General features: G+C 40.2%; 1 protein-coding gene across 2 annotated transcripts in view; it reads right to left on the bottom strand.

Moving 5' to 3' along the window:
- Positions 1-27,656, bottom strand: part of igdcc4 (immunoglobulin superfamily, DCC subclass, member 4) — a 47,511-nt gene that overhangs the window by 17,178 nt on the left and 2,677 nt on the right. For both annotated transcript variants that reach the window (XM_051077153.1, XM_018666965.2), the window contains exons 2-5: positions 12,701-13,015; positions 6,778-6,919; positions 4,285-4,418; positions 133-267 (exon numbers count right to left, since the gene is read on the bottom strand). In XM_051077153.1, coding sequence (XP_050933110.1) covers positions 133-267; positions 4,285-4,418; positions 6,778-6,919; positions 12,701-13,015 — 726 coding nt within the window. The remainder of the gene's footprint in view (positions 1-132; positions 268-4,284; positions 4,419-6,777; positions 6,920-12,700; positions 13,016-27,656) is intronic.

Raw genomic sequence — 27,656 nt, 5'->3', positions numbered from 1 at the left:
CATTCTGACGTATTACTGTTTGTTCTTTGTGTGTGAAAGACAGAAAGTGCAGCAGGTGCAATAAAAGAGAAAAACAAATACAGTGAGGACTAAGAAGGAGAAAGAGTGAGTGAGAGCATTTTCAAGTATTACCTTGTCTGCTCCAGGACACCAGTGGTTTGGGCTGGCCTTGTGCCATACACTCCATCACAGCGGGGCGGCCGAGCACCACTGTGGCATTCTGGGGTGGTGCAACAATCACAACTCTGTTCAGGGCTTCAGTAGAGCCTACAATGACAAAATATTTTTTTGGTGCCATGAACCAGTAATTATTGGGTATGTTAGTGCTTATAACAGGAAAGCAGTTTGACAGTTTGAATCCACTGACTTCATTCTTCACCAATGCAGTGAAACAAAATGGCAGCTCAGTCTGATTAATTAGGCTTTAGCGCTACCCCATCTCTCACCAATCACTGCTGAAGTCTCTGACTGTTCCTTGTTTAACCCCCAGGGTACAAATACTACACTGAGGGCAGCAGTATACATGAAAGTAATACTTATGTAGAATGGCCAATTTCAGAATAATTTATACCTATATTATCACAATTATCATTATTAGCATCACTTTAATATTACAGCTGGTAAAGGTAGGGATAATAACTTACTACTACCTTATACACTGCTGGATGGCTTAATGTTTAATGATACATCATCTATTCGCACCTCAAAACTGTACTGTCCTCAAGTACTCTACAAGTATAGCACTTGATTAAAGTATTTGGTTACTTTCTACCACTGAGTATGGGTGTCCTAAAAAGCTTACAGACTCTGGAGTGTAACCACAACATAACAGCTTGAGTTGTCAACAAACATGTCTGATAAAATATAAGGTTAAAAAAAGGAGCAAAAAGGTGGTCAGCCTATTTGCAATTTAAGTAGAAGATAGGACAGGATTTAGAGAGAGAGCTGACTTCAGAGGAATTTTCAGTGACTCTGAGATATACATCATTTCTAATACAGCAAGTCACTTCATCATCAAACAGTCCCTGTAGTTGGTTGATTGGTATCTGGTTGAGGCTTCATTCCATTCTTATTAGATGGTAGGATGTGGATACGACCTGAATCTAATGGCAAATTTTGATCAGAGAGTTTCTGTTGTGAGAGGATGGAAGCCCTTACAGCACAAATTATTATTTACAGGTAGCAGTACCCATCTGACAGGCTCCTTCACTAACACACTGTAGACACACTGCACAAAACCACAAATGAACCATGAAACCAAACAACTCAATGAGGGGAGCTGGTGAGACAGAAAAAGAAGCAATTTTTCTAAGTGACGAAAGACACCTTATAGGGCTTTGGAGACACAAGAAAGAGAGGGAGAAAAAGAGGATGGAAAAGAAAGAATCCTTAGAGAGATAGAGAAAGGTAAACCATTAAGTCAGTTGACAGAATGGCCTCAAATTATGGAAATGAGGTGCATCTCTCCCCTTCACTGACTAAGGATGTTAGTCAAAGTATAATGTTTATGTGTTGAAGGCACCAGACACTCATTTCTTGAGTGTGTATCAGTCCCCAAGGCCCTGCTGTTGTGAGAGGTCCTTACTTCCCTGCAATTCAGCTCAGCCCAGGCACACTCAGCAGCACATAATGCTAATGATCACAAGAAAGAGGCCTAGCACTCTGTAAACACATTATAAATTAATCATTGCCATTACATTCAGCAACCGGTGGTCAGGATGCCCTTGCGAGGGCTGCACTGCAGGGTGCGCCTTCGTGGGGGCCTTGTGTGTGGATATGATGGATGTGGTACAGTGTAAAACATGTAAAAAATAAAAAAGGCAGAGTAAAGAAAGAATATAAGAAACTAAGAAACTGGAGGTTTAAGGCAGCTGAACATTTCATATTTTCTACATCCTCTCAAGTTAGATTCGTGAACTTGATGACCTCAGCATCAAGCTGTCAAAACTTGACAGTTGAGGTATACTATTCATAGAGCTCTGAAGTGCAAGCGGGTAAAGTGATGGCATTAGATTTGGCATCTGTTTCATGTAATGGCTCACAAGTGAGCCTTAAGTAGTTTCCTCCAAGGGTTCCATGACAGCAGCAGGACTACCAAAGGCAAATAACCCAGAATCATCCACCTCCTTGTCATTCCAGGTGTGAAAATCCATTAAAATGTACTATATATATTTATGATGCTTCCCTCCATGTCTATTCGAAGAATAGCGCGCCTGCAAAAAAAAAGAGGATACTTTCCACTCTATTGTATATCTTCTCTTCCAGTGATATTTAAAATTAACAGCAAAAACTAGAATTGGAAATAAAAACTTGAGCACTTGAAAGGCAGCTGTACCAACTGTGTGAAAACTTTAAATGTAAATGTATCTGACTCACTTGCGTCGGCCTCGTCTGTCTGTCTCGCTCGCTCTCTTTCTCCTGAGTCTTTCTCTTTGTCTTTCTTTCAAAGGACACAAAAGTGGTGACTCAAAAAGGACTCAATGGTTTCCACAGAGCAGCCAATTAAAGTTGACTGATCTCTCACGAGCTAGCGGCACAGGCAGATAATGTGGCATGGCTTTAATGTAGGCTGTCTAATGGCGAAATCTCACCTCACAATGCCAGGTGAATGATTCACCGCACCATGTAATCACCTAATGCATGTCCTTGTGTGGTTGCAGAATTTTGATCAAAGAGAGGAAGATGCACGCTGATGTCAAAATAGTCAAATACTGTACATAGAGTATACTGATTAAATAGCATCACTTATTTAATTTTATTCTCAGCATGGTGTTTCATTGATTTGAGTGTAATTACACCATAATGTAACATTTATCCTTTGTTTATTGCCATGTCCCTCTAAATCGATATACATGACATTTGAGTTTTTGATTTCATTTTGTCTAAGGTGCCCTAGTTTTCACCATAGAAAACAAAGGCTATCTAAGTCACTGGAACAGTTTATGGTCCTAATAACATAAATACATTTATAAAAAGTTTCCCCACAGACCAGGACTTATGTACTTATGACCTCAATAAAGTTTGCACCTTTATTACAAAAATTGGGATTTGCCAAGCTCATGTTTATTCACTGAGCTGAATCACTGAAAAATGTTCTTTGGGACAATGAGCCTTTATCATTGGCTGACATATGTCAGTAGCCATAGAGAAGGTGACTACAGTCAGTCAACACTCTAATACAATAAAGGTTTCTTGATAATGAATGTGTTGCAGCAAATGAAACCTGAAGGACATGCAAGATATATGTACAGCACTTGCATCAAATACACAACATCAGCATCAAGTGCTTGATATAATAAAAAGCTTTTATTGAGAAATGGAGGAAAATGCATATAATAATATGGCATAATGGCAAAAGTCACTGAAGCAGTCAGGGTTAAGAAAATTTATTCTTGTGATTACATAACTAAATACTGCTTCACTTTATTTTAATCAAGGGAACACTTAGAAGGGTGTCCTCGTGGATGACCTGGCTCAGACATTAATTCAGACGTCAAGGACTGTGGCTCTAAACCTTGAGCTTTTTGAGTGAGTTGAGTGGGAAAATATATAAATCTGAGCTGAACATCACCTTACCTCCACACATGTTTTATCTGCTATCCAATTTGATGAAAACAGACAAAGGTTTTTTTTTCAATGGAAACCCTTCATTCATTCATATTTGTAGAGCCCTAAACCATATTGTAATACACAAAGACACTGATGACCATGGCACTCAAGTGATTCTACGTGGTTCTGCCGGTGCACTATGTTGATCACATTGTACCCATTCGGTTCTACTCTTTCTGGTTATATTGTAAAGGAATGAACAGAGAGATTGGTCTAGATACTGTACAATCACCATTCAGTGACAGCAGCTACTGTTGTACTGTTGTACAGCTGAAATTACTTTAGTCCTGTAATAACGGAGTAAACACATCCTTTATAAATGTATTCTCAACTAGAACATATTCACTATATTCTATTGTATAATGCATATTTATAGAGACCTGTGATTATTACAACAAATACTAACAAACAATACAAAAACCACAGCTATAAACTGCTGTTTTGCTAATTCACTGTAAAATAATGTTACTAAAATATTTACCAGCAACAATATTGTTTAGATTTATACTAGATGAGTCATGGTAGTTTCAAACACACAATATAAACACAAGGTGAGAGAGTGCCACTTTGTTGTTGTCCTGAAACTCAAATTAGATTTTTGCGATTGGCCTGGCTGCTCCCAGCAGGGGCCTGGCTGCCTATTCAGACACAATAAAGCACTGCGACAGACCTCACCTGTGGTGACAGTGAGTCTCGCTTCATAACTGATGTCCTTCCTGGCAGAGTTGGACGCGACACAGCGGTAGGCACCCTCATCCTCCTTGGTCACATCTAGAATCTGGAGCACCCCATTAGGAAGGGAAATGAACCTGTTGCACACAGGGCAGAACAGAGGAGAGGTGGCAGAAAGAGAGAGAGAGAGAGAGAGAGAGAGAGAGAGAGAGAGAGAGAGAGAGAGAGATAAAACAATTGAATAAATGGGTTAGTGCCCTGTAGCATGATGCACCAAACTGATCAGCTCAGTGGGGATCCAGCTGGGTCCTCACAAGACACAGGATGCTTTTTTATTCAAGATAGAAGCTTTTGTGTATAACCACTACAAAAGAAGGGTGACAATCACTAGTTATACAACTCAAAAAGTGACTGAAATACAGGGACCTGAAGACGAAAGTTGTTTTCTGCATTAAGACTAGGTCTCAAGCTCCATAGAATCACACATTCCCAAAAGGCACTGTATAAATATAGCAACACATTCATGCTCATTATCTTTTTTGGGTGCATGGTGCATTTATAGTGTTGGTATTTCCTATGTTTGCTTTAATCCTGATTCTCCCTCCATTAAGGAGGTCAAGTTCCAGACATATTGCCATCCCACAAGTTCTTATCACCTTTAGTCTATATAGTCTATAATCCCACCAAAATGTGACCAGTGGTTGGCTGTTCGGGAGACATGAAGGGAAAAGTAGTAGAGATAAAGTGAGAAAAACACAGCATAGAAAAAGAGCAAAAGAAGGCAGAGAGGCCAATAGATAGGACAAGGCACATTAGAGCAAGAGAGAACAGAGGGAGAGAAAAAGCCAGTGATGTATCAACCATCCTTTGGCTCATCTTTGTGAGACAGCGCCTGAGGTGGGAGAACCACATCTCACCAATAAGACCTTATAAGCAGCGAGCTGTTTGCGGGTCATGCAGGGCTACAACAGCCATTAGCACTTAGTCCTGTGCAATAAGGCTGGAAACAAATTCCAAGGCGACAGGGCCAGTGGAGCCACAGTGAAATGTCAATATTGTTAAGTGGTCCAGTAAATGAGAATATTTGTGAGAGGGAACTGACCGAGAGAAAGGAGAGAGACCTGTCAAGGAATGTGGCGTTTGTCGTAGATTTTTAAATAGTTTTTTTTCTGAATACTTAATTTGAAAATAGTTCTGCATTATTTAATCTTGTCTTTTTATCTTTCATATGTACTTAACAATAAAAATGAATAGATCTGACTGCATGTTCTGCTAATTGTTATTATTATTAATAAGTCTTGAATTGTATTGTCACAGTCAAATTGAAGTGTTTAGTTGTCGCTGCCCCCCCTCCACAAAAGCGTGTAATTGTGTACAGTGCATGCTACAGAAGAATATACAGAAATGATGCGGTAAGAGTGAGTCTGCAATTAATCAGTATTAAAATGATTTGCATGTACATGTATGTTTCATATCCTTAATGAATGTAGATGTGACATTTAAATGTCAAACGAGGCAATGAAATGGTTTTCTGATTTTCCAGGTTCACATTGCACTCACATTCACAGCTGGGTACAGACAGCAAGGGGGTGGTATGTGAAAGTCCTTGGGCCCTTTTCAATTAAAGCATGCAGAAACTCACAAACCTGAATGAAATCAACAAGTAACTCCTATTCAGAGCAACCCTGCTGCTCCTCCATCCAAACACTTCCCTTATTCAGATCATGAATGGATAAAGTTCAGAAAAAACCAACATCAGTGAAGCGTTGAGTGATTGAACAAAACTATAGCTGAAGACTATATCTGCATTTTCACCTTGAAAGTCCAAAGGAAAATATTCAACTGAAGAAGCATACTTATCAGTATGGAATGAATAGAAGAATATGGTTAAATTAGCTTGAAAAAGAATATCATTTTAATATGGCATGTGCTTCCATTTCTGATTATTATATGGATCTCAGCATGTTTCCAAATGAACTGCAAACTGACAATGACACAAGATTTCTTATTGTAAAATGAAAAAGATGACTTGGCGGCTCTTATGTAAATGGGATCTAATATTTTGTTGTAGAAAACAATATAGGAATTTTTGACTGAGCCAATTCAACTATGACGACCAAGTCTTTGCACTTTTAAACTTAAAAGTGGAGAGCCATAGCCAATGAGTGTGTCTCTCAGATTATGTATTTCACTGAACGATGGTTGAGATTAGTTTTATAGGAAGGAATTAAACCAGAAAATTACCCATATGACTTTTTATGTCATTCATTTAAATTACTTGTGACATGATGCAATGTTCAATGCAGTTCAAGTAAAAAACAAATATAAAAACAATATGAACTCAATATGAAAATATCTTCTGTATGTTTCAATCCTTAAACAAACCAGAGTAATCACATTCCTTATTCATCAATAATATTGTAAGAGGATAAAAGCACAGGCGAGAGGATACAATAAGAAGGAGACAAGGGACAACAACACATAAAGAATGGTCACCTTGTCTCCTCAGGGACAGCCACTTTGTTCTTTTCCCAGGTAATAACAGGCGTGGGTACTCCCTCAATCTGGCACTCGAAGCGGGCAGCTCCCCCAGCGGGCACTGTTTGGGGTGATGGCTCCTGATGGAACTTAGACAGACCTGGGGGGTATAGAAAAGACAGAGATCGGGGGTGGTATTTATCTTAGCAGAACCAGTGATGTGCTGGTGACAGACACAAAAAAATGACCCATATCTAAACTAATACTTGTGCATCTGACCTTTTTTAATGATCTCAAATCTATGTGTCATGTGGTATGATGAACTAGGACACACAGTGTTTGATGTAGGTCACACATGATATGACGGACTGCAGTTATATTGAGGCCCTGGTCTGCAATTGGTTCACAGCTCCCTTTCCATCAGGGCCATTATGGACGGCATTTGAGCACATGGCAAGTACAACAAGTTACATTGGCTGTAAAACCAGTGTGGTCAAGATAAAAGGGGCTGTGTATAGTAATTGTCAGCTCAACACAAATAAAACTGACCCTACCGCTGATCCCATTCACAGCTTTTGTTTAAACAATCCAATTAATGTGACTTTCCTTATTTCACATGGTTTACTTTAAAAACAGCTTGAGCAAGTTCACAATCTGTGCATACCACTATTATAGTCTCAATTTCACACACTTCTGATTACTGTATTCAGACCATTTTAGGGCTTTTAAAGGTACCGTTTCAAATTTTGTAATTTAATTAAAGACTTGTTCAGACCATTTAAATACCCTTGAATGTCCTGATTAGGAGAAATTTGGGGATTTAATCAGGCTTGGCTAGATTATTTCTCTCTCCAGGTCGGGTCTTGGCAGGGCTCCAGTTTTCACAGCCTCAACACATTCACACACACAGAGAGGGGAAAGCTTCATACTGCAGGTAATGCTCAGCACCAGGGGGAAGCAGTGAGCGTTGTCTGAGGGCCTCTAACCTCTGACCCCGAACAGGCTGTTGGGGAAGAGAACAAAACTGGTTGGCTGTCCCAGCCACTTTGCCTGCAGCTCTGACTAAGGAGTAGAGAGCAGGGGGGTGGATCAAAGGAGGGAGCAGAGAAAGAAGACAGAGAAGGAAACCACAGGCAGGAAGAAAGCGGGAAGGTAACAGAAAAGAAGGGGATTCTAAATCCCAACTGATAAAACTGGGCTAGAAAATACAGAGTATATGAAGTAATGGAAGAAAACCAACATTATCCACACTGTAAATTGTGAAACAAGTATTAGGTAAGGCATCTGAATAAATAAATGCACCTTAACATAAAAATAGTTCAGTATCATTCTACCTGGTTCCTGTACCATTTACTTAGCGGAAATGTGTAATTTGCTTTTAACGATCCCAGTTGCAATTACTGTGCTGACATTTCACATCAGTGTGACACTCTTCATACAATTTTATATCAGTTAGATTGGCAGTTTCTTCCAGTCATATTCTATGCGAGAATGATCTTTAGGACCCATTGCGTGACTGCTGTTTTCATAACTTTAAGTTTAAATCCAACTGATTCTGAAAGAGTTTTGGTGACAGGACATGTTTAGTGTGTTAACATTTCCTAACCAGCACAAAAAGCTGATTGATATTTTGACCTGATAATGGCACCAGTTGAAAAGGTAAGGGATCAATAAATTATAAAAATTCATCCATGGGGAACCTGAATGTCTGTACTAAATTTCATTTCAGCAGTATATTTAATAGTCTTCAAGGCATTAATATCACAACTACAAATCTCAACTTAACTGTGTGCAGATAAAATCACCAAAGTCATTAGGATTGATCATCTGGAAATCATGAGTGTTTGGGCCTATCATATTAATAGATACTGAGATACTAAATGGAAGATATAAATGAAAACTTTGACCTAATGGTGGTCCTAGATAAAAAAGTTAGGGAATCACCATGGTCATTCCAATTGGACACCATGGCTTTACCAAATTTCATGTAAACCAATACTTGGCAAGAGATTTAACTAAAAACCAAAAACCTGATGGTGTTGTTAGAGGTGAAGTCAGCATGCTTCATCCTTATGCATATCTGTCAAAAAATTCATGACAATCCACCCAGTAGTTGACATGATATATCAGACAGGAAAAAAGTGGTGGATCGTCTGATTGACTTATCATCCGCAGAGCTGCTGCTAGCGTGGCTTAAAAGCTGTATAGGAGTGGAGACAAAGTGACATGCCATCTGACTTTAAACAAACAAAACTATGGTTGGGAGGACTAAGTGCAGAGAATGGCACTGTCTCTCTTACAGGACAGAGCCATTTTCAGATTTGGGTTTTCTCAAAGTCTCACTATAAATTTTTTTTGGACAGGATTTACCCCAAAACCACTGCGAGCTAGAGGAGATGGAGCCCCCTACTCCTATCACACCAACTGTTAGTCATGGCAACAAACTGGCCATCTGTGTTTTCCTACTGCACTGAAGGAACAAAGTTTCTCAATGAGTACACAGAGGTTGACACGCATGTTGGCAATAGTAGCAGAAAACATTTGATTCATTTCAGGAAAAACTTGCAATGACCGTTGCGTAGCAAGCCTTGCAGGAGTAGTTGATAATTAACCCCTGCCACTTCCAGCCGTTACATACTGTGATGCCCTCATGTAAACACACCACCTGTAACACTGCCAGAGAGCGCCTGACAGGGTGCCAGACTCACTGAGCGTGTGTGAGTGTGTGCACATGTGTCAATTTGAGTGCATGTGTGCAGTGCTACTTGTACCTCAGTGTTTACTTTTGTGTGTGCCCCAATGCCTGTACATAGACTACATGTGATTACATGACTGGATCACTGTGTGCATCTATGTGCACGTGTGTGTGCAGAGGAGGACAGCGGGTGAGTGGGGGGCATCTGTATGTGAGTGGTGAACAACAGCTGATAAGCGAGAGTGCACATTAGTAGACATTAATGCAAAGGGGGCAGGCTGTGATGGAACAATGGCAACTGGCTGGGCTTCCACCTCTGCTCTGTCAAAGCATAATCATATTAGTCTTTTCCCAGGACTCCGTGAGTGTCCCCAGGCCTGCAATGAAATTCCATGGCAGATCCATCCGGCACCATGTGGAGAACACGCTCAGATTTTGCAAAGTTGACACTGTTCTGCCTGGGCTTGTGCTGAGACACTGGGCATTTTTTCAGAGCAACATTCCCAGGAAAGGTGACATATCAAGCCACAGGGTCAGAAGTATGTCCAACTGTTTCCTAGCAACAGGGACTTTCTGTGTTTTTAAGGAACATTTTCAGGCAGCTCCCTGGGCACTTCTCTGTGTAAAGTGCATGACCCTTCCCTGCACAATGTAAAAAGTCCCTGTCTTTCTTTGCTTCCTCTCCTTTTTCTATTTTCATTGCTTCTCTCCCTCTCTCTCCCCCTGCTCTTGACTTTACCCCAACTCTTTCTCTGTCTTTGTCCGTCCTTCTATCTATGCCCCACTCTTTGGCCCCAGAGCTATCAGATTGCAGCGTTTTTCCCCTCCCCTTGTACAAGCAGATAATTCTCCCCATGACCTCTTTGCTGCCCAGCTTTCAGGCAGCGTAACAGTCAGTGTGAAAACCCATCAAGCATGCCCCCAGCCTCAAAAGATATTTGTAATAGCTACTGGAAAATATGAGCAATATAAAATATTTATTTCCTATTTACAGTATTCTACCCCTTTTAGCTTCATAAAGGTGCTCAATTCTGTCAAACAGCAACAATGATGAAAGCAAATGGCACATATGTAATACATATTTGCTTCTTAAAGTAAAAGGTTTAAGCCACTGAAGTGGTTCTCCTCATCCGTTTTCCATTGCAGTGCAGTTCCATTTAGTTGTAAAATGAGAATGTTTATACACAGTACTTTTTGCCTCAAGATAGCTCATTAAATCATCATGTAATTCCCCTGTGAGAGGCATAAAGAGACAGAGATATGCTGTGATGAACACCAAATTCATTAATAAAAATTGTGCCGCCAGAGCTAGTACAAACATTAATCTCTGTTTTACTTTGACCGTGATGCTATTAAAATGCATGAAACTGTGATGAAGACCATAACCCAGAATGTGTAAACTAAAGCAGTTTGTTTGCACGGAGGACAGAGCGCACTTTTCAGCTCTGACATCAGCTCTTTGATTGAAATGCGTTGTGAAAGCTGGTAGGAATTAGGAAATATTGACATTCACCCCAGCAGTCTCATAATCAGAAAGGTTAATTGGTCTAATTAACACTAAAGGCTGCTTTTTTTTCTTCCCCGGCATCATCATTTACTCATGGATGTATTTGAGAAACGTGATGTGCACACTGTGTACCGCCTCTGGCATTTTGCAGAGAGAAGAGCGAATTAGAGAGTGAGCGGCTGTAAACCTATCTACATTTTTTTTCTGTCTGCATTTTAAGAGGTTCTTTCACTGTCTCTCTCTGGCGCCAACACGTCCACATGTTTTCAGACGAGGCAACATGCATCATATACGACGACAAGGAAACTGGAGCAGGTGGTGTTCATAATGTGTTTTCACAGATGTGATCTCTGCTATGTTCTCTCTACAGTCTCATTTCTGGTGGTGAGGACGCAGTAGGAAATGAGAATGCCCGCTCAATGTCAATGTTGAGGCAGTTCAGCTTCGACCCCCTGCACGCTGGTCACATCTATCTCATAGCCTCTCTCTGCTGATTTAATTCAAACCCACACACACACACACACCACACACACACACACACACACACACACACACACACAAACTGAAGGTCATTCTTAATGGTCTCTGAAGCCTTTCCTTTCACCATCACCACAAACTCTCTTCAGCCTTTTCCGCCTTCCCACCATTCATCCAAAAAAAAAAACCCTCCCTCCCCTTTACTCTTTATTGTCCCTCAAACAAGAGATCCTCATAAATAGGCATGTGACAGCTGACAAAAGTAGGGGCATCCACAGAGGATACTGTCTCATTTTACACAAAGCTAATGACTAAATAAAGACAACCACTTAGGAGTGTGAGAGAAAGAGGCCTCCTTGGAGGGGCGATTAAAAAGCTACAGACTGTCCTCTCGTCCCTCACACCCGCATCTTCCTGTTCATTTCTTTCATTTCTAACCACCTTTTCTCCTTCACTCCATGCCTTTTAACAGACTGTTGTTTAAGAGTGTACCTGTTCCCAGGACACTTGTTAGCGCTCCACCAGAGGATAAGTCTCCTATCTGCGGCAGAGGAGAACCAAGTTCATCTCCATCCGTGCAAGGGAATTCCCCTGACAAATCTGACAAATCACATTGCTCTGTGTGTGTGCGAGTATGTGTCTGTGTGTGTGTGTGTGCATACCCAACTGAATGCTTTATATGGATGAATGAATCAAACCAATATTCTTTCCATCACATAACCTTGCAAATCATAAGAAACTACATTTTGCCCACGTAAACGCATAGGCCTAACATGTGTGTTGAAAATAAAGCGGCAGTGGTTAAGCCACATTAACTTTTTTCATAATTGTTAAAGCCCCCTTTTAAAGGAGTAGTTCAATTCAAGCTTGTGTGCTTTCTTGCAGGGAGTTAGTTGAAATGATTGATACCACTCTCGTATCTGGATGTTAAATATGAAGTTAGCTTAGCATAGAAACAGAGGAAACAGCTGACCTGGCTCTGTTCAAAGGTAGAAAGTATATTAGTAATATGTTAGACACTACCCATCCATCTATCCATGGACTTTCTACATCTGTCCTGTTCAGGCTGATTGGAATCTATCCAAGCAGGCATTGGGAGAAAGGGACAGATTGACAGTGTATCACAGAGCTATCACACTCATATTACGTCGATGGACATTTTTGAGCTTCCAGCTCACCTAAACAGCATGTGTTATAAGTGTGGTGGGAAACCAAAGCACTCGAAATAAACCTACATGCTCTGGGTGTTGCTGGACACCTACTTGACAAGAGTACATTTACAGTCCGGCTGGTCAGGGCTCCAAGGGCGCTGGCACTCACGCAGCTGTAGCCCCCTTCCAGGTCCTGGGCAGACTGGCCGTCCTTGGAGGTCGGCAGCAGGAGGAGGGATCCGTTGCCCAAATACTGCAGATAGTCATCCCCTTCCAGAGGCAGGGTCTGGCCATCCTTAAGCCAGGTCACATTGAAAGGTGTATTGCTGGCCCCTAGATTGCAGTCCAGCAAGAGGGGCAAACCTGGTTCCAACACTACATGGCTGGGCCCAGCCCCGCAGCTCAGCTCCACCGAAACAGGCTTTTCTGTGTGGGACAAAGGAAGAAAAGGCTGTTAACTAGTTCAATTAGTTCATCCTTATAAACATATAGGAACCTATAAAATAAAAAAACTTGTGAACAATATATATACCGAGCCTCAATGCAGCCCTTTGTAGGAAATGTTTTATTGCTCTGTAAACACTATCACAGCTTAACTATAAATTAAATACTGCATGGTTTTTATTCATTGATCTGATTATTCTTACTTTCTTACATCTGCATCATTTGTCATGTTTGGCTATTTCTGTCTACTTGATCAGTTTCAGCTTTTGGCAATTTGTCATTTTGTAGCATAACTTCAATAGAGTCAATAGTGTTGGCAGCACAGATGGATAGGGGTGGTGCATTCCAGAAGCAGGGTGTTTTGGGGACAGAGAGGAGGCCAGACTCAGAGGAGGAGGAGGAGGAGGAGGAGGAGGAGGAGCTCTGCAAATGAAATGGGTGTAGCAGCATGAAGGGATTTGTATGTCAGCAGCAGGACATTAAAGTCAGAGGCAGAGGGGAAGTCCTGGAGTGAGAGGTTGATGAGCTGGTGTGAGGTGAGCAGCATGAACCGCAGTCAAAGGAGATGTTGTTGTTTAACCACAGCAACTTTACCCTGCTGAAACAAGTATTTGTTTTGTAAATTAAAGTTGCAGATTGTTACAAATGCAAATGAATTCACTTGCAACAGTATCAGACAACACAAGGAGATCAGCTTATTCTTCCCACTGCACCGTGTATCCAGATGTTTTAATACAGCCCTTGCAATTTTCTTGATCTCCTACTTTATATCACTGTGTCTCACCTACACAATTTGATATTATCTATGTGTTTTCACCCTCTAGCTTAAAACAGTGTAGTGCTGTGAAACAAAATTTTAATTCATTTCTGTGAAGAACAACGGAGAGAGAGAGAGAAAGGGGTAAAAAATAAAAGTAGACATCTTAAGAGAAAAGATAATTAATGAAAAACAAAGAGGGGATGAATCTTGACAGAATCCGAGATGGAAGATAACAAGAACTGAACTGGCTTCAAATCTTGACTGACAGGACGGCAGTTAATTATCTTCCATGAGGAGGGTGGACAGAATTAGAAACATAAGGGAGGGAAAAAAACTGAAAGGGTCAAGTGTAGCTGTACATCGCACTGCTTCCAGTAGACTGCACCTATTATCCTACACATGATCTACTGTTAATGCTTTTAGTGTGCACTTATTCCATCATACATCATACATTAATATCCGTTTTGTATTCCCAGTAATTCTTTTCCTTGTAAGTGGACATTAAAGTTATATTACCTACTATATCAGAACAAACTACTAGAAAAGTACAGTAAAACAGAACTTACTGAATGTGCTTCTTTTAGTGTAGATGTAAAGGGTAAAGTGATTTTTATGCTTGTATTTTATTAAGGAGGAAGCTAAAGAGTGCAAATAAAACCTTTTTAAAAGAGCTTTGTTCACGAGCTTAGGTAGAGTTAGAAGCAATTATAATACAACATATTAATAATGGAACATCAGTTGTCAAGTAGGGCAGGCACACACCTGAGATAAATCGTGAAGAAAATAAATCACTGCAAACATGACATTCATATATCTATCATTTCACCATTATGTACGTACTCCTCTTTGTCTATGCCATGTCTCTGTTTTGGCATGTCGTGATTTTTAAAACTATTGACCTTGGTATAATAGATCATTCGGTTTAATACCTCCACTTTTGATGTAAGCAGTTTGGCATCTCTGTAGCTTTAGAGTGAGTTGTCTCATATTACTTTGAAAACCTTTATACTTCTTGTATTAATATTGTCTGGCCTCCTCCATAGACAAACCTGGCAGCAGATTTATGTTTTGCACAGCCACTATTACTGCTGTTGCTGATTTCAACTGAACACATTTACACAGACAGTAAAAGTAGATATGTTTGGGTTGTTTATGGTCGGCAGTCACACCCACCGACATATGAAGGTAAACCCATCTTACTGTGTAGATTATTCAGCTTAAAGGCACTACATAAAAAATAGTTTTGACAAAACCCTTGGGCATTCACAGGCAAAAATGTGGTGGCTTGATGATTTAAATCATCAAACGAAATGCATCATTCAATGAAAATCAGACACACAATAGTCAGCCAAGAAATGGAGAAGAGAACTTTTCTGTCTGCATGCATGCCATTCAGAGTGTGACCAAAACACAAGAATTTGAAGTATAATTGATTAAATGGGGCATGGGATTTGGATTTTGGCTTTTTTCTTTGTTTAATTCTAACCTTTATTCGACTATATTTCCAGCATGTAAATGTTCTACAGGACCTCTTGGACAGATTTCTTGGCAAAAGTACTCATGAAGTGAAATCCCTTGCATACATTATTGTGTTATACCTGGGTTTACAAGTGAGGTGCTTGTTTACTTTCATGAACAACACTGTTTTGTGTATAGCAGACAAATACTGTGAATTGAGGTTATGTTACTTCAGATGTCTTTTACATTATGTCATTACATGATTTCACGTGTGCCTGTGTAAGTCATCTCATTTAAACTTCCTCTCTACAGCTCATTTGGCAGACCTCTTTGTGAATCCAGTTTAAGAAACACTATTTTCTCACAGAGGCGCATGCACACACACAGACACACACATACACACAGGCAGGCTTCTTTCAGCTTCTCTTTCTCTGGCGTTGGATTAATTAAGTTAATGGGAGATGGAATTTTTTCCTTGATTAAATGAGGCCTGACCCCCCACCATCACTTCCTGATGAAGAGGCTGGGTAATGCTGAGAAAAGCTGCTGCACTTCACGCCGGCACGCACAAACACACACACCTGCCATGGAGACAACACATACGTGCACGATCCCACATGCAAGCAAGACCCATACAAACAAAGATACACAAGTAAAGAATATTCAAACATGCACGCAATCTTCTAGGAACAGAAACACTCATGCACAAGCGTACCAGCACACACTGACACAGATCACCTCCACGGCTCGGCTCTTCCTCTCTCCCATTTCAACTAATTAGGTCTCATTAAGTCATTAAAACGTTAGCAGCCATTTCCCAGCTCACTGCCAATGGTTTCACTTGGCGAGAGTTGGGGATCATTTTGTGTTGGATAGGGAAGCCATTACATCTAACAAAATTGGAAAGAGGTGTGGTAAGAAACATAATAGCAAAATAGGATTTAAAAAAAGTGGGAAACACAAATTTCCTTTTAGTAAGGTTTAGACAATGTGTGTAAAACTAATTAGATAATAAGATGAATTAAAACATAAGTGTCCAACCCAGAAGAGTTACTGAAACATTTTTAGAACCAAAGACAATCATGACCTACTATCCTTTAGAAAAGTAGGCAAGGTAGGCATGCTGTATCACATATTTCAAGAAGTGGTTATTTCATTTGGGAATAAAATGCTTGATATTCACACACACATTTGCGCCAGAAACCTTGATGTGCCCTAGATTTGTGGCCGTGAGCAGCACATGCACACATATACACACACATTCACACGCTAACAAGTGTCCGTGCAGACACAAACACCCATTTCAGCACGCAGCGGCATACACACCCGCACCACGACTGTCTGTGTCTCATGAGGACACAATGCGGTGAAGAGGGGGGATCTGTGAAGTGGCCATTTTGCCATTTTACTGTACAAGTGGGAGCTGCTGGAAAGGACAGGGTACGCACTCTGGGATATAGTAGGGGCTGTGCGGTCTCGCTGAGCTGTAGTGAATGGATTGTGATGGCACTGCGCCAAGAGGTTCATAGCTTACTCTAAGTAGAAAGAGGACAGTGGTTTACAAAAGGGAGAGAAGATGAAATAGAGACCAGCAGACAACGAGCAAACACAGATAAAAAGAAACAAACATATCATACATAAATGATACATTGCTCCTCTACCTGATCTGTAACAGTTTCTACACCTTATCCGGATTTGTTGTGTGTTGTGCCAATGACAATAATTTGGATAAAGTAAGAATACAGTGGTGGTATGATCCCCAAGATTTCATGAATAAAATCACATGCTTGGTGTACCTCCATTCTACTGCCTTATAGCAGGTGGAGAAATGAATAGACCAAAGACTGATCTGCTGTCCTATTCACGATGAATAATACACAAAGAAACAAAAACAAAAACAGAAGAGAAACAAAACACAGACAGACAAAGGAACAGACTATCTCTGTCTGGCACTCAGACAGAGAAAAAGAGAGAAAGCCAGGGGAGATGAAGAAGCGAGGAGGGCAGTGCTCTTGATACCATCAACACTTATTTCGCTGGTCCATTTCTGTTAATGGATCACCTATTCACAAAACGTTTGGGAGAACAGAAGGAGAAAGAGGAGGAGCAGGAGGAGGAGAGTGACCCAACACAGCGAATATTTCACCCGGCCCAGCTCACTGTCAACAGAGACTGGACACCCCATGACCCTGAGGCCACAGCTCAGGTTTCCAAAGCCTCATAAAGTGAAGCAATACAATACCTCAAGCCTATCAGGAACTATAGATATGCACAAAGAGGCTTGGCTAAAAGGGTCCAAAAACTGTTTCTCTCTACCTAATGCTGATACTCCAGTTCAGCTTATGTTGCTGCTGCCGCTATTTTTTTTGTGGAAGCTATGTTGCACAGTTATTATTTTGCCCTGATGTGCATCACATTGGCTCTTATATATTTGGCTGGGTATATTGTAATATACCCACTGTAATATAGAGTGGGAATTAATGAGTTTGTGCTACAGAGAGGCATTAAAAGCAAGAGGATTTACAGCCATGTTAGCACCTCTATGAGGCTATACTCAGGCACAGCAGTGATTTGAACTGAGGGCGTTTTCATATTAGGTACAATTGCTTGGTACCGTGCCTGACTACAATTGCCCCCAGTCTCCGTTCCCCTGCCACTATGCTTTCACTTTGGTATTCAAAGTATCCCTGTTTTGGTACAGTTGTTTTCACACCTAATGCAAACTGTGCCTGAGTACACATAAACTGTATTTGAAACCACATTTTAAAGAGGCTATGGTGTTTATATTAATCAAAAGAACTGGACTTTGGGGTCAGGTGTACTCTGATCCGGTCCCTGATGTGAAAACCTCCTAAATCCCAATGTCAGCATGTAAGAATGCCACAGCATGACACAGTAACAATGATATGCATGTAGCCTAATGCTTATAACATGTTCACCATCTTACTTTAGCATGTTAAAATCACTAAAAAATTAATATAACATATCAAAACAGCTGAAATTAAATCTAATAGTGTTTGCTAGATTCTTGTCTAATGGCAGCCCAGCACAACTGGGCCAATGACCTAGTTTGGACCCAAAAAATTAGGAACTCAAATTACAAAGATTAAAGATTTTCTCACTTACCCCTGATAGTGTCATGCAGATGAAAGTGAAGGACCCTAATTTTATTTATTTATTTATTTTTTGTACTCACAACAAAAGAAAACACTTCAAGATTTCAAGAGTCAAACACCACACTAGCTGGTAAGACTGTACTTAGGCATAGAGGTGCTTTGACCTACACGCTAACATCAGCATGCTAACATGCGCACAGTACACAGCTGATGTTTAGCAGCTAACATTAGGTTTACCATGTTCATAATCTTAGCTTAGTGTGTTAGCATGAAAACATTAGCAAATTAGCCCTAAACACAAAGTAGTTGTAAGCAATGTAGAGCAATGACTATATAAAGATGGACAACATAACAGCTCCTGAAAGAAGCCGCCAAACATCTCTATCGCCCCCTGATAGCTAGCTGCAGTATAAATCATAAATCCTGCTCCCTCCGTGATCATGGATGGGACAGGAACCAAACTAAAACATCAAAGTATTCATTTTTCTGATAAGTTTGGTTTTAATTAATTATCTGCACAGACTGTAAAAAGCAAGTGTGATATCATGATTGACAGCTGTGTCAGGCAGGTGTATAAGCCATAGCCTGTATGCTAAGCAGGACCTCGATTCCATGCTACACCAGCCAATCACTACTGCACAGATTCTGGCTTGAACAGGCACAAAGATGTAAAGCGCCCATATCTGGGAGATCTTGGCTTCATTTTTGTGATCCATTTTTATATACAGTCATCATGGTAGAGCTAGAAGAAAAGTTAAAGTCAGTGTATCCTAAATGGAACATGGATATATGTGCCAAAGTTCATGGCATCCAAGAGTTATTAAGGTACACTAAAAACCTAATTATCAACCTCGCTGTGGCACTAAAGGAAATGTCAGGGGATCCTCAAAGTAATGCTCTGAGGACCATGAATGTCAATATAAAAGATCACAGCAATGTCCAGTAATTGTTATATTTGAATCCAGACCAAAGCAGTAGACCACACTGACATGTGTCATCCATAAAACCACACTGATTGCAGGTCTAAAAACTGTAATACAATTTTACATGAGCAAGAGCCAAGAAAACTGTATGAGGTCACAAACTTTAAAAGGTGGAGAATCCGAGGTGCGAAATGGAAAAAGAGGATGTGAGACAAAGAAAGAGACTCAAAATTCTGGAATGAAATAGAGGACTGAGCAGTGCAGATAAGATTAGAGCAGCCTTGAGACTCAATTGAAAGAGAGCAGCGAAATGTGATTACAGACGCTTTTGTGAAGAGGGACCACTAAAGCACTCAAAAGCAGTGATAACCAGATTGCCTTGTACATCTGCTAAATTGACACAGTGGCAGTAGATAATTGCTGTGAGTTGCTCATGAATGATATTAGCAATGCCTTGTATTGTGCATGCAGGTAGTACATTGTCTCAGAAAAACTTTGTGTAAAACATCGCTATGCACTGAAAACTAAACACAGGCTGAGTGAACAGGGACAGATGGTCTGATTGATAGCACTGAGCAGTTAACTGTGTGTGTGTGTGTGTGTGTGTGTGTGGTAGCTCTGGATGCCACAAACTAAACCTCAAACCAAGCTCAACTAGTGCTCGGTTGTTGTTTCAGGTTTCAGTGGTGTCTTTGTTTACTAATTCAATCATCTTATCAATAACAACAAAGTAAAAAAAAAAAAAAAAAAAAAGGATCCCTGACACCTACACGTGCTTGTGGGCAAAAACTACTCAGCGTGTGAATAAATCAATATTTTGAAGCCACAGTTGTGATAATCTGGGCAGAGAGGCAGCCTGCGATAAAACCCCGCAGGGAGACAGAGGCTCTCATGTTTCAGTATTCAGGTGGAAATGCCTGCACAAGAACAAGAAACTACTACCATCTAAATATTTTGCATTTAACCTTGTATAGCTTCATGTCTGGCTTTTCATGCTGAAGATACTGCCTTGGGCGTTGGGTTCTTTCTATTAGAATGTAAAGCACCATCAGGAGTCTGAAGGGTGCTATTCATTCAACCCTCTTTGTGACCCTTAAATTGCTCCGATGCCAAATTAAAACGCCCTGTTTACTAGTTAAGCAAAGCCGCATGCAGAGGGCTCAACATTTCACTGGATCCACAGAGAGGCTGTGAGTCACTCAACAATCTGAACAGCTGCCGTGTCAGGTGTTAACCGTTCCAGTTGTGTTTCCTTCCATGATGATACTGCAGGGTTCCTCTCATACCCAGTCATCCTAACCACAAACACACACACACACACACACACACACTCACTTTCACTATCAGAAAGCCAGTAAAATTAATCGCTTTTTTCTCTGATGGAAAACTGTTTCCGGCATCTTTCTAAATTAATTCGTTGCTGCTTGGGATCACTGGCCTCTAGATCAAGTAGCATATTTCATTTCAACTTAAAGCCAAATGAATCAAAATTATTACAATCTAATTACCTCCCAAACGTACATTGTTGACATTTTAAAATGAAATGAAATGAAAACTATTTTCAGTATTGATTCAATCAGTTGTTTTTCATGTAACATATTAGAAAATAGTGAAAAATGACCATCACAATATGACATATTCAAAATGCGTTTTGTTTGACCAACGATTCAATGATAGAATAAGAAAACCAGCCAAAATCCACATTTAAGGAACTACATTTTTGCTTCAGAAATTATTGTTTGAACATACAAAATAGTTGCTGATAAGTTTTCTGTCAATCAACTAATTGATTAATCGACTAATCTTTCAGCTCTTAACAGTTCCCAACTTGTAAAACAAGACTTTACTTTATGTATTTGTCAACCTGCCTTTGCTCTGAAATGTACAAAAGCTCTACTGTTGAACATGAAATATGAAGTTTCCAAGTTTTGCATGCAGTAATGAACTATAAACTTTACATTCACACTCACAATCAGTGAGATCGTTCAGTGACAGTCCTCTCACAGTCAGTGTAACAACAAATGACAAGAAAGTATACAATGAAAAAAAGAGCGGTTGGGGTTTGTGGTGCGACAAATATGGCTTCTGTGCCCCACTAAACATGCGTGAGTGTGTGTTAGAGGGAGAAAGGGAGCCGAACAGAGAATGAGGGATAGAGAGAGAGAGGGGGCGTACCAGTGCAGTCCCTCATGCCTCCTGCTCTATGTACAGTGCTCATTCATCCCAGCCTGGCCTCCTCCAATCATGGAGCAACGTTCCTGCGGGCAGGGCCTCCCAGCAGCATGGGGCCTCCACATGGCCATGTCAAGTGCCAGGCCCACTTGCATGAGTCAACAAAGCGAGCAATAAAACTAACAAGGGAGTAACACGGGAGATCCGAATCAGAATCTGTTTATTCGCGCAGCAGCATAATGATTGTGCAGGAATGTGTGCGGGGGACACTGGCGCATAATAAAGGTTCCCAGTGTGCAGGAGAAAAGGAAATACTGGAAGATATTCTATGGATAATGGACTACGTAGATACAAAGATAGGAGACGACACACAGGCAGAACAGTCAGAAATCACTGCCCTCTTCTGCTCTTTGAAGTGAGGCATATGTACATTATAATGCTTGTGTGTTCAGAATCAGGGTTGAGCATCTCACACAAGGTCAGAAAGATGAACGAGATTGCTATGTGACACTACTTGGTACATGCACCAAGGAAGGGCATACTGCATTGAGCAGCCTATACATATTATGCTCACACTTGGGTTCTCAGTAATGACATTTTCCATCACTGATATGAGGGAGATGTGCCACGAACTTTGAGTAATATACTGCATTTTAATGAGAACAGAAGGGCGTGTGTGCACTCAGCATGAATGCACAATTGATTCATAAATGTGTGCTCTTTATTGTTTCTTGGCTGCATGAAGTATTAGTGATCTAGGTACTAAAGCACAGCCCTCCTTCGACTTCTATGTGTGTGAATTTCTAGCAGCGTATTTTCAGTAATATACCATGGATCTAGAGCTAAACCAGAACTCAGGGCTGACTTTGCGATACTTATTCATAATTACCTGCACCCACACAGCCAACTCCAGGTGCAACTCATGTGACCAAGCAGACAGCATGGAGGAATGGAAGGAATGTGAATGCAGGTTAGTTGACTGAGTCAGTGCCGTCAGACCGCTGCCTCCTTCACAAAGGCGCGCACACACAACATAAAGCTACAGTGGCAAGATAATGAAAAATCAAGTTGTGCCAGGTGACTAGAGCTTACCAGAGTGATAAGTTGACTGTCTTCAAAAAACAAAAAAATCTGTATACATTTGTGGAGTGACAGAATGACCATCACAATAAGGAGCTGGTTGACTGACCTTTAATGTTCGGCTACCTCATTTCACAAAATATTGCTGCAGCTTCACTGCTCAGTCTACATGGAGATGATGTGTGCGACTGCCAGCGCTGTCAGAGAAGCTGGGGCTATAGGTAGAGCTGGAGCTGAGATTTAAATTAAGTTGTGATTAGAGTTTGGAGTGAGGCTGGTCCTGGGTAAGGCTCAGATAAGAGAGAGCATTACCACCTTCAGTGCAACTGTGACCCTACCCCGAGCATCTCCTCAAAATCCCATCATGTGCAGTTATCAGATACACTGTGTGGCAAACCTCAGTGACCTAGTAAGCCAGCAGGATGAATTAGCACAGTCCATCTGAGTTGCATCACTGCAGTTGTAATATTAATTTGTGATCCCGGGATCAAAGAATTAACAGCAGCGTTACCAAAGAGCAACTTTGAAATAGACTGACTCACCAACATTTGATCTCTATGTGCAACTGGGGTGTAACGAAAGCCTTTGAGGGATATTTAAGGGATATTTTACATGTTGGCATCATCTGAAAAGAACCACCCTGTAGTGTGAATAAAAGCAGTGAGGCTCTGAGGCTCTATCTGTATTAGATCCTGTCATGATTACATGATTGAAAAGAGTCAAAATGGAATTTTTACATTACTGAGCTTTATGACTTTCCACATTTATGAAAGTCATAAAGCTATTACTTTACTAGATAAACAAACCCAGAAATATCCTATAGGGTGGTTTATATATAAAATCACTTTTTACTGGATAACAGTGAAAGCCCAAAAATGAAAAAAAAAGAAATCTTAAAACTTTAAAGTTGTTGATATATTTGTCAACTAATCATATTATTATATCAAATACTTTTACTTTTCTTTTATCTTTAAATGGGTATTTTTCTTGTGCAAAAGATCAGACCCAGACTAGTCATAAACACATATATGTATGCTTACTGAAATTAAACATTCATTAGCTCACAATGTCTCATTTTCATACATTTTAAAATGCCATGCTATTTACAACTGGGGAAAAAAAGCACTGACAAAATAAATTTAACACAATACTTGAACATCCTAAGAGAGCAAATCATCAGAATTCATAGCAGACAAAATCAAGCTAAAGCCTTCCTTTCCCTTCATACAAGCACTCTGTGCTTAAGATTGCCTCCCTGGCAGCATGAATAGGCACACACAGGGCACCGTAAAAATCAACACATTCACTGCACAAATATACCCAGCTGAAACTCAGCCCAAGGCATCTTTAAATAATATGCATCCTAATTTAGCATGGACTCTCTGGGGAGGAGATCAAGATGCACTCACAAATCGCAGCTGACACACCCACACTTATACACACAAACAAGCAAGCGAGCAGGCACTCGCGGTGTATGTACCTCAGCAAACACACACACATGTGGATACTTAATTTACTGCTAATATGTAATGAGCTATTCTCCACAGGCGCGGCTGTCCGACGAGCTCCGGTTCTAAGTCTCAGGAGATCTGAGTATGTATGTTCACAGAATTACTGAATGAGAAAGTGGAAAGTGGTAGGTCTGAGCCCATGAAAAGTTTAAATAACTAACACACTACAGCATAATCATTAAAAGCACCACCTACATAAATACAGCATGTACAATTAAATTAGAAATGCAATTACATGAAGTCATTAAGTTGGTGTGTTCAGAAAAGGTCCCTGAAGAGCAGGTGTCAATGAGATATAAGTAGGTATAATGTATTTTCCTATACATTTAGTCACTGCAATTATTTGTCAGAATAAGTCTATACACAGACATATTTTTTGTGTTGTCAGAGAAGTTACACAATGATACTAGATAAATATATCAACAGTGTAGGAGCCAATGCAAGACATATTGCAGACAGTATACATCGCTCTACAAATTCATTGTTTAATATTCCGTAGCTGCTGCTATACGGGAGGTTGAACAGCTGGCCCTCTGGCATAGACACAACAAACTGGAGCTGAGCACACTTTAAACATTCAAGATGATGGTAAGAGTTCAGGAGCAGGGTGACAACTATCAAGGGAACTAAAGGTGGAGACAACCATTTGACTCAATCATGAAAAGGGCACAGCAGCAAATTCTTTCTGCACTGGCTGAGGGAGTTTCAAAAGCTCTTGTTTGTCAGTCTTTATGATTGTCCCGTGGATTGAATGTCAATCCACAGGACAAGGTGTGCATGCTTGGCCAATAAACTTGATCTGAACTCCAGTTCTGATACCAGTTTGAGTTAAAGTATAAAAATGAAGGATGAAGAATGAACTGGCGCAGAATCAAATCATCAGACAGAAGCAGTTGGCTGAAAGATAAACCGTGTTAAAAACCAAAAATAAGCTTTAAAAAGAAACTTTAAAGCTGCTCCTAGAGTGATAATTTGGTTTGCTAATCTTAGCAGCAACCTACAGTAACTAGGCTGTTTGTTCGCTGCCTGCCAGTATGAAATACATTGCGTAAAATATGACGAAGATCATGGAGATGTCTGTCATGCAGAATGTCATTCCACTTTATCCTAGTCAGTGATGCAACTGTTCCAACAGTGATATCCATGACTTCACTGTGCTGCAAACTGGTATTTGTGCATTTCATTGTAAAACTTGTGCTTTAAATTTCATGACAAATAACCTTGTTGAAACTTTTGGAAAAACGTTTGGAACACAACCACCTCACTATATTCCAAATATCTTCCTCTGACACTGTGCCAAGTCAAAAATGTAACCCCTTGTGTAACTTTACATCTCCATAATATTTAAGCTAGAGAATGGACTTTGCTCCACAGTACCCTGGTGCAGTGTGTGGGATAAATGGTTGACTCAAAAAAACAGTTCCCTCCCACCACCATGCCTAACATTGCACAGGGTCACTTCGGCAGTAGGATTCCTACCGGCTAATTTTCCTCGGGTGCTCCATGGAAATATAAACTTTGTGTGAAACAAGCTGCTGCGATGACACCGTCTGACCTTTGAATACTGGAGGAATAACAGTATTTTTTGTCCTAGAACAGTAACTCAGAGATTGCATGCTGAGTTGTAGAAATATCCATCTCTTTCACACAAAAAAGAATATAATTTAATCCATCCCAGACCTGATCACACAGAGGTAGTCTAAGGTGATTTCAAAGCAAGCTAAAAATAAGACATCAGCAGTGTGGTGTCATTGATGGGCAGGCTTGCACCCTTCACAGGCATGTCAAGAGCATGTGAGCGAATGCTGCTCATTTGGATATGAGAATACTACTTTGTCTGTTTGTATAATGTTACAAGTTAATACATGGAAGAGGAAACTGATAAAAACATAATGTAATCATATTAATTAGTGCTGGTTGTAGAAGTACGGCAGAGGCTGAGAAGAGAAGCAGGCAACATGAGAACAAACTGCGGGTTTTTGAAAATATACTAAATATAAAAATGAAAATATACTAAAACAAATGTAATTGAGGCTTAAAATCCAATGTAATTAAATCCACTGCAAGAACAAAATACCACTGCGGCTTAAAAAACAATTACATTAAATGCACTGTGAAAGCAATTAGAACGCATTGTTTTTAATGTTATTAACAAAGCAATATAACAGTTCTGCTAAAAAGGTTGAAATGTTGTCCTCCCTGAAAATAGCATGCTCATAGCATTCACATCTCATTTTTTACAGTGGAAAAAGCACTAAAATCAGCACCTGATGGCAGACATACACAGAAATAGCAGCTAGCTGGTGAACATAGAGGAGTATGTAGCAGCTAAAAAGCCAGATACTTCCCTCAGGTGCTGGTGGAGACCAAAAACAAAGCTCAAAGTGAATGAGTATTGGACTTACATTCGCCAGGTGGTGTTACTGCATAACTGCTGGAATTGTAATTAAGAAACAGTTTTGTGCAGGTACCCTTGAGTTTCTCCCACAGACAGGCAGAATAAGCAGTTGAGAGACTGGATGGTACTTGGTACAGGCAATTAATGTTAAGTACTTTTCCCCTTAATCAAGGCATATTACATATACTGCTCCTCTGGAATTGCAGGAGACTGCTGTTGCACTGGGCATCTCCAAACTGTGTAACTGTGTGAGCACAAAGCTGGACAGTGCTGAAAAGCATCATGTGAGTTCAATCAGCACTTGCTGGTACACAAAAAGTGACAAGAGGGACTGAGAGAGGATGCTTAATGAGAGTTAATGTGAACTGTTGGACTGTTAATTGAAACATTTTTCATAACAGTGTAGAGAAAATTGGGATAATGGACTCATGTGACATCCTCATATTCTTGCCTATACTTCATCATGCAACTGTTGCAGTATTTACAATTTTCATGTGCATATAAAAAGGCCAATGGCGTCACAATAATCAGATTCATTTGCTCATAAAGTCTTGCAGGACTGCAGATGTTTTTTTATTATGTCCATTAATAACTGTGCAGCACTATATGGACTGTGATCACACAGACGCTCATGCTCATTCATTTGCTTGTGATGTGTTAAGTGAGGCCAACATATTTTCATTTGATTTTTCGAATGGACAAAACAAGCTCTTTGTTTGTGGATGTAGCAGTGGCCCTTACCCTCAAATTCACCCCATCAGCACCCGCCAATTCATGCCTGCCCCAGAATCACCCCCAGCCCCTAATTCCCACAAACACCAACACCCATGAAAATCCATGCTCCAGTTTCTGAACCGAACAAAACACTCACAGAGAGAGACAGGCACACAAGAAGTCGCCCTCAGTGACTGTGTTGTTTACTGGTCTTGATGACTAATAACAATGATGCAGTAAGTAATTAATTGGTAATAATACATGATAAATACTAATCTGCTCATTTGATCATAAAGCATGATTCTGTTCTCAGTAGAGCTCATGAATGCAAATGTGAATTTTGCTCTAAAGCAAAACACTTTTTGATGGCAACTCTTAAATATTGCAGAGGATTTTCATCTGTGATTTGTTTAGTGTTTCTTTTAATCATTTTTATAAATGTGATATTTTTATAAATTGACTGCTTTTAGTTAGATACCAAGCAAACTGTC

The sequence above is a fragment of the Lates calcarifer genome, linkage group LG2, assembly GCF_001640805.2.
Source record: "Lates calcarifer isolate ASB-BC8 linkage group LG2, TLL_Latcal_v3, whole genome shotgun sequence".
In the NCBI taxonomy this organism is placed as follows: Eukaryota; Metazoa; Chordata; class Actinopteri; family Centropomidae; genus Lates; species Lates calcarifer.
This window is presented reverse-complemented; position numbering and strand designations above follow the sequence as displayed.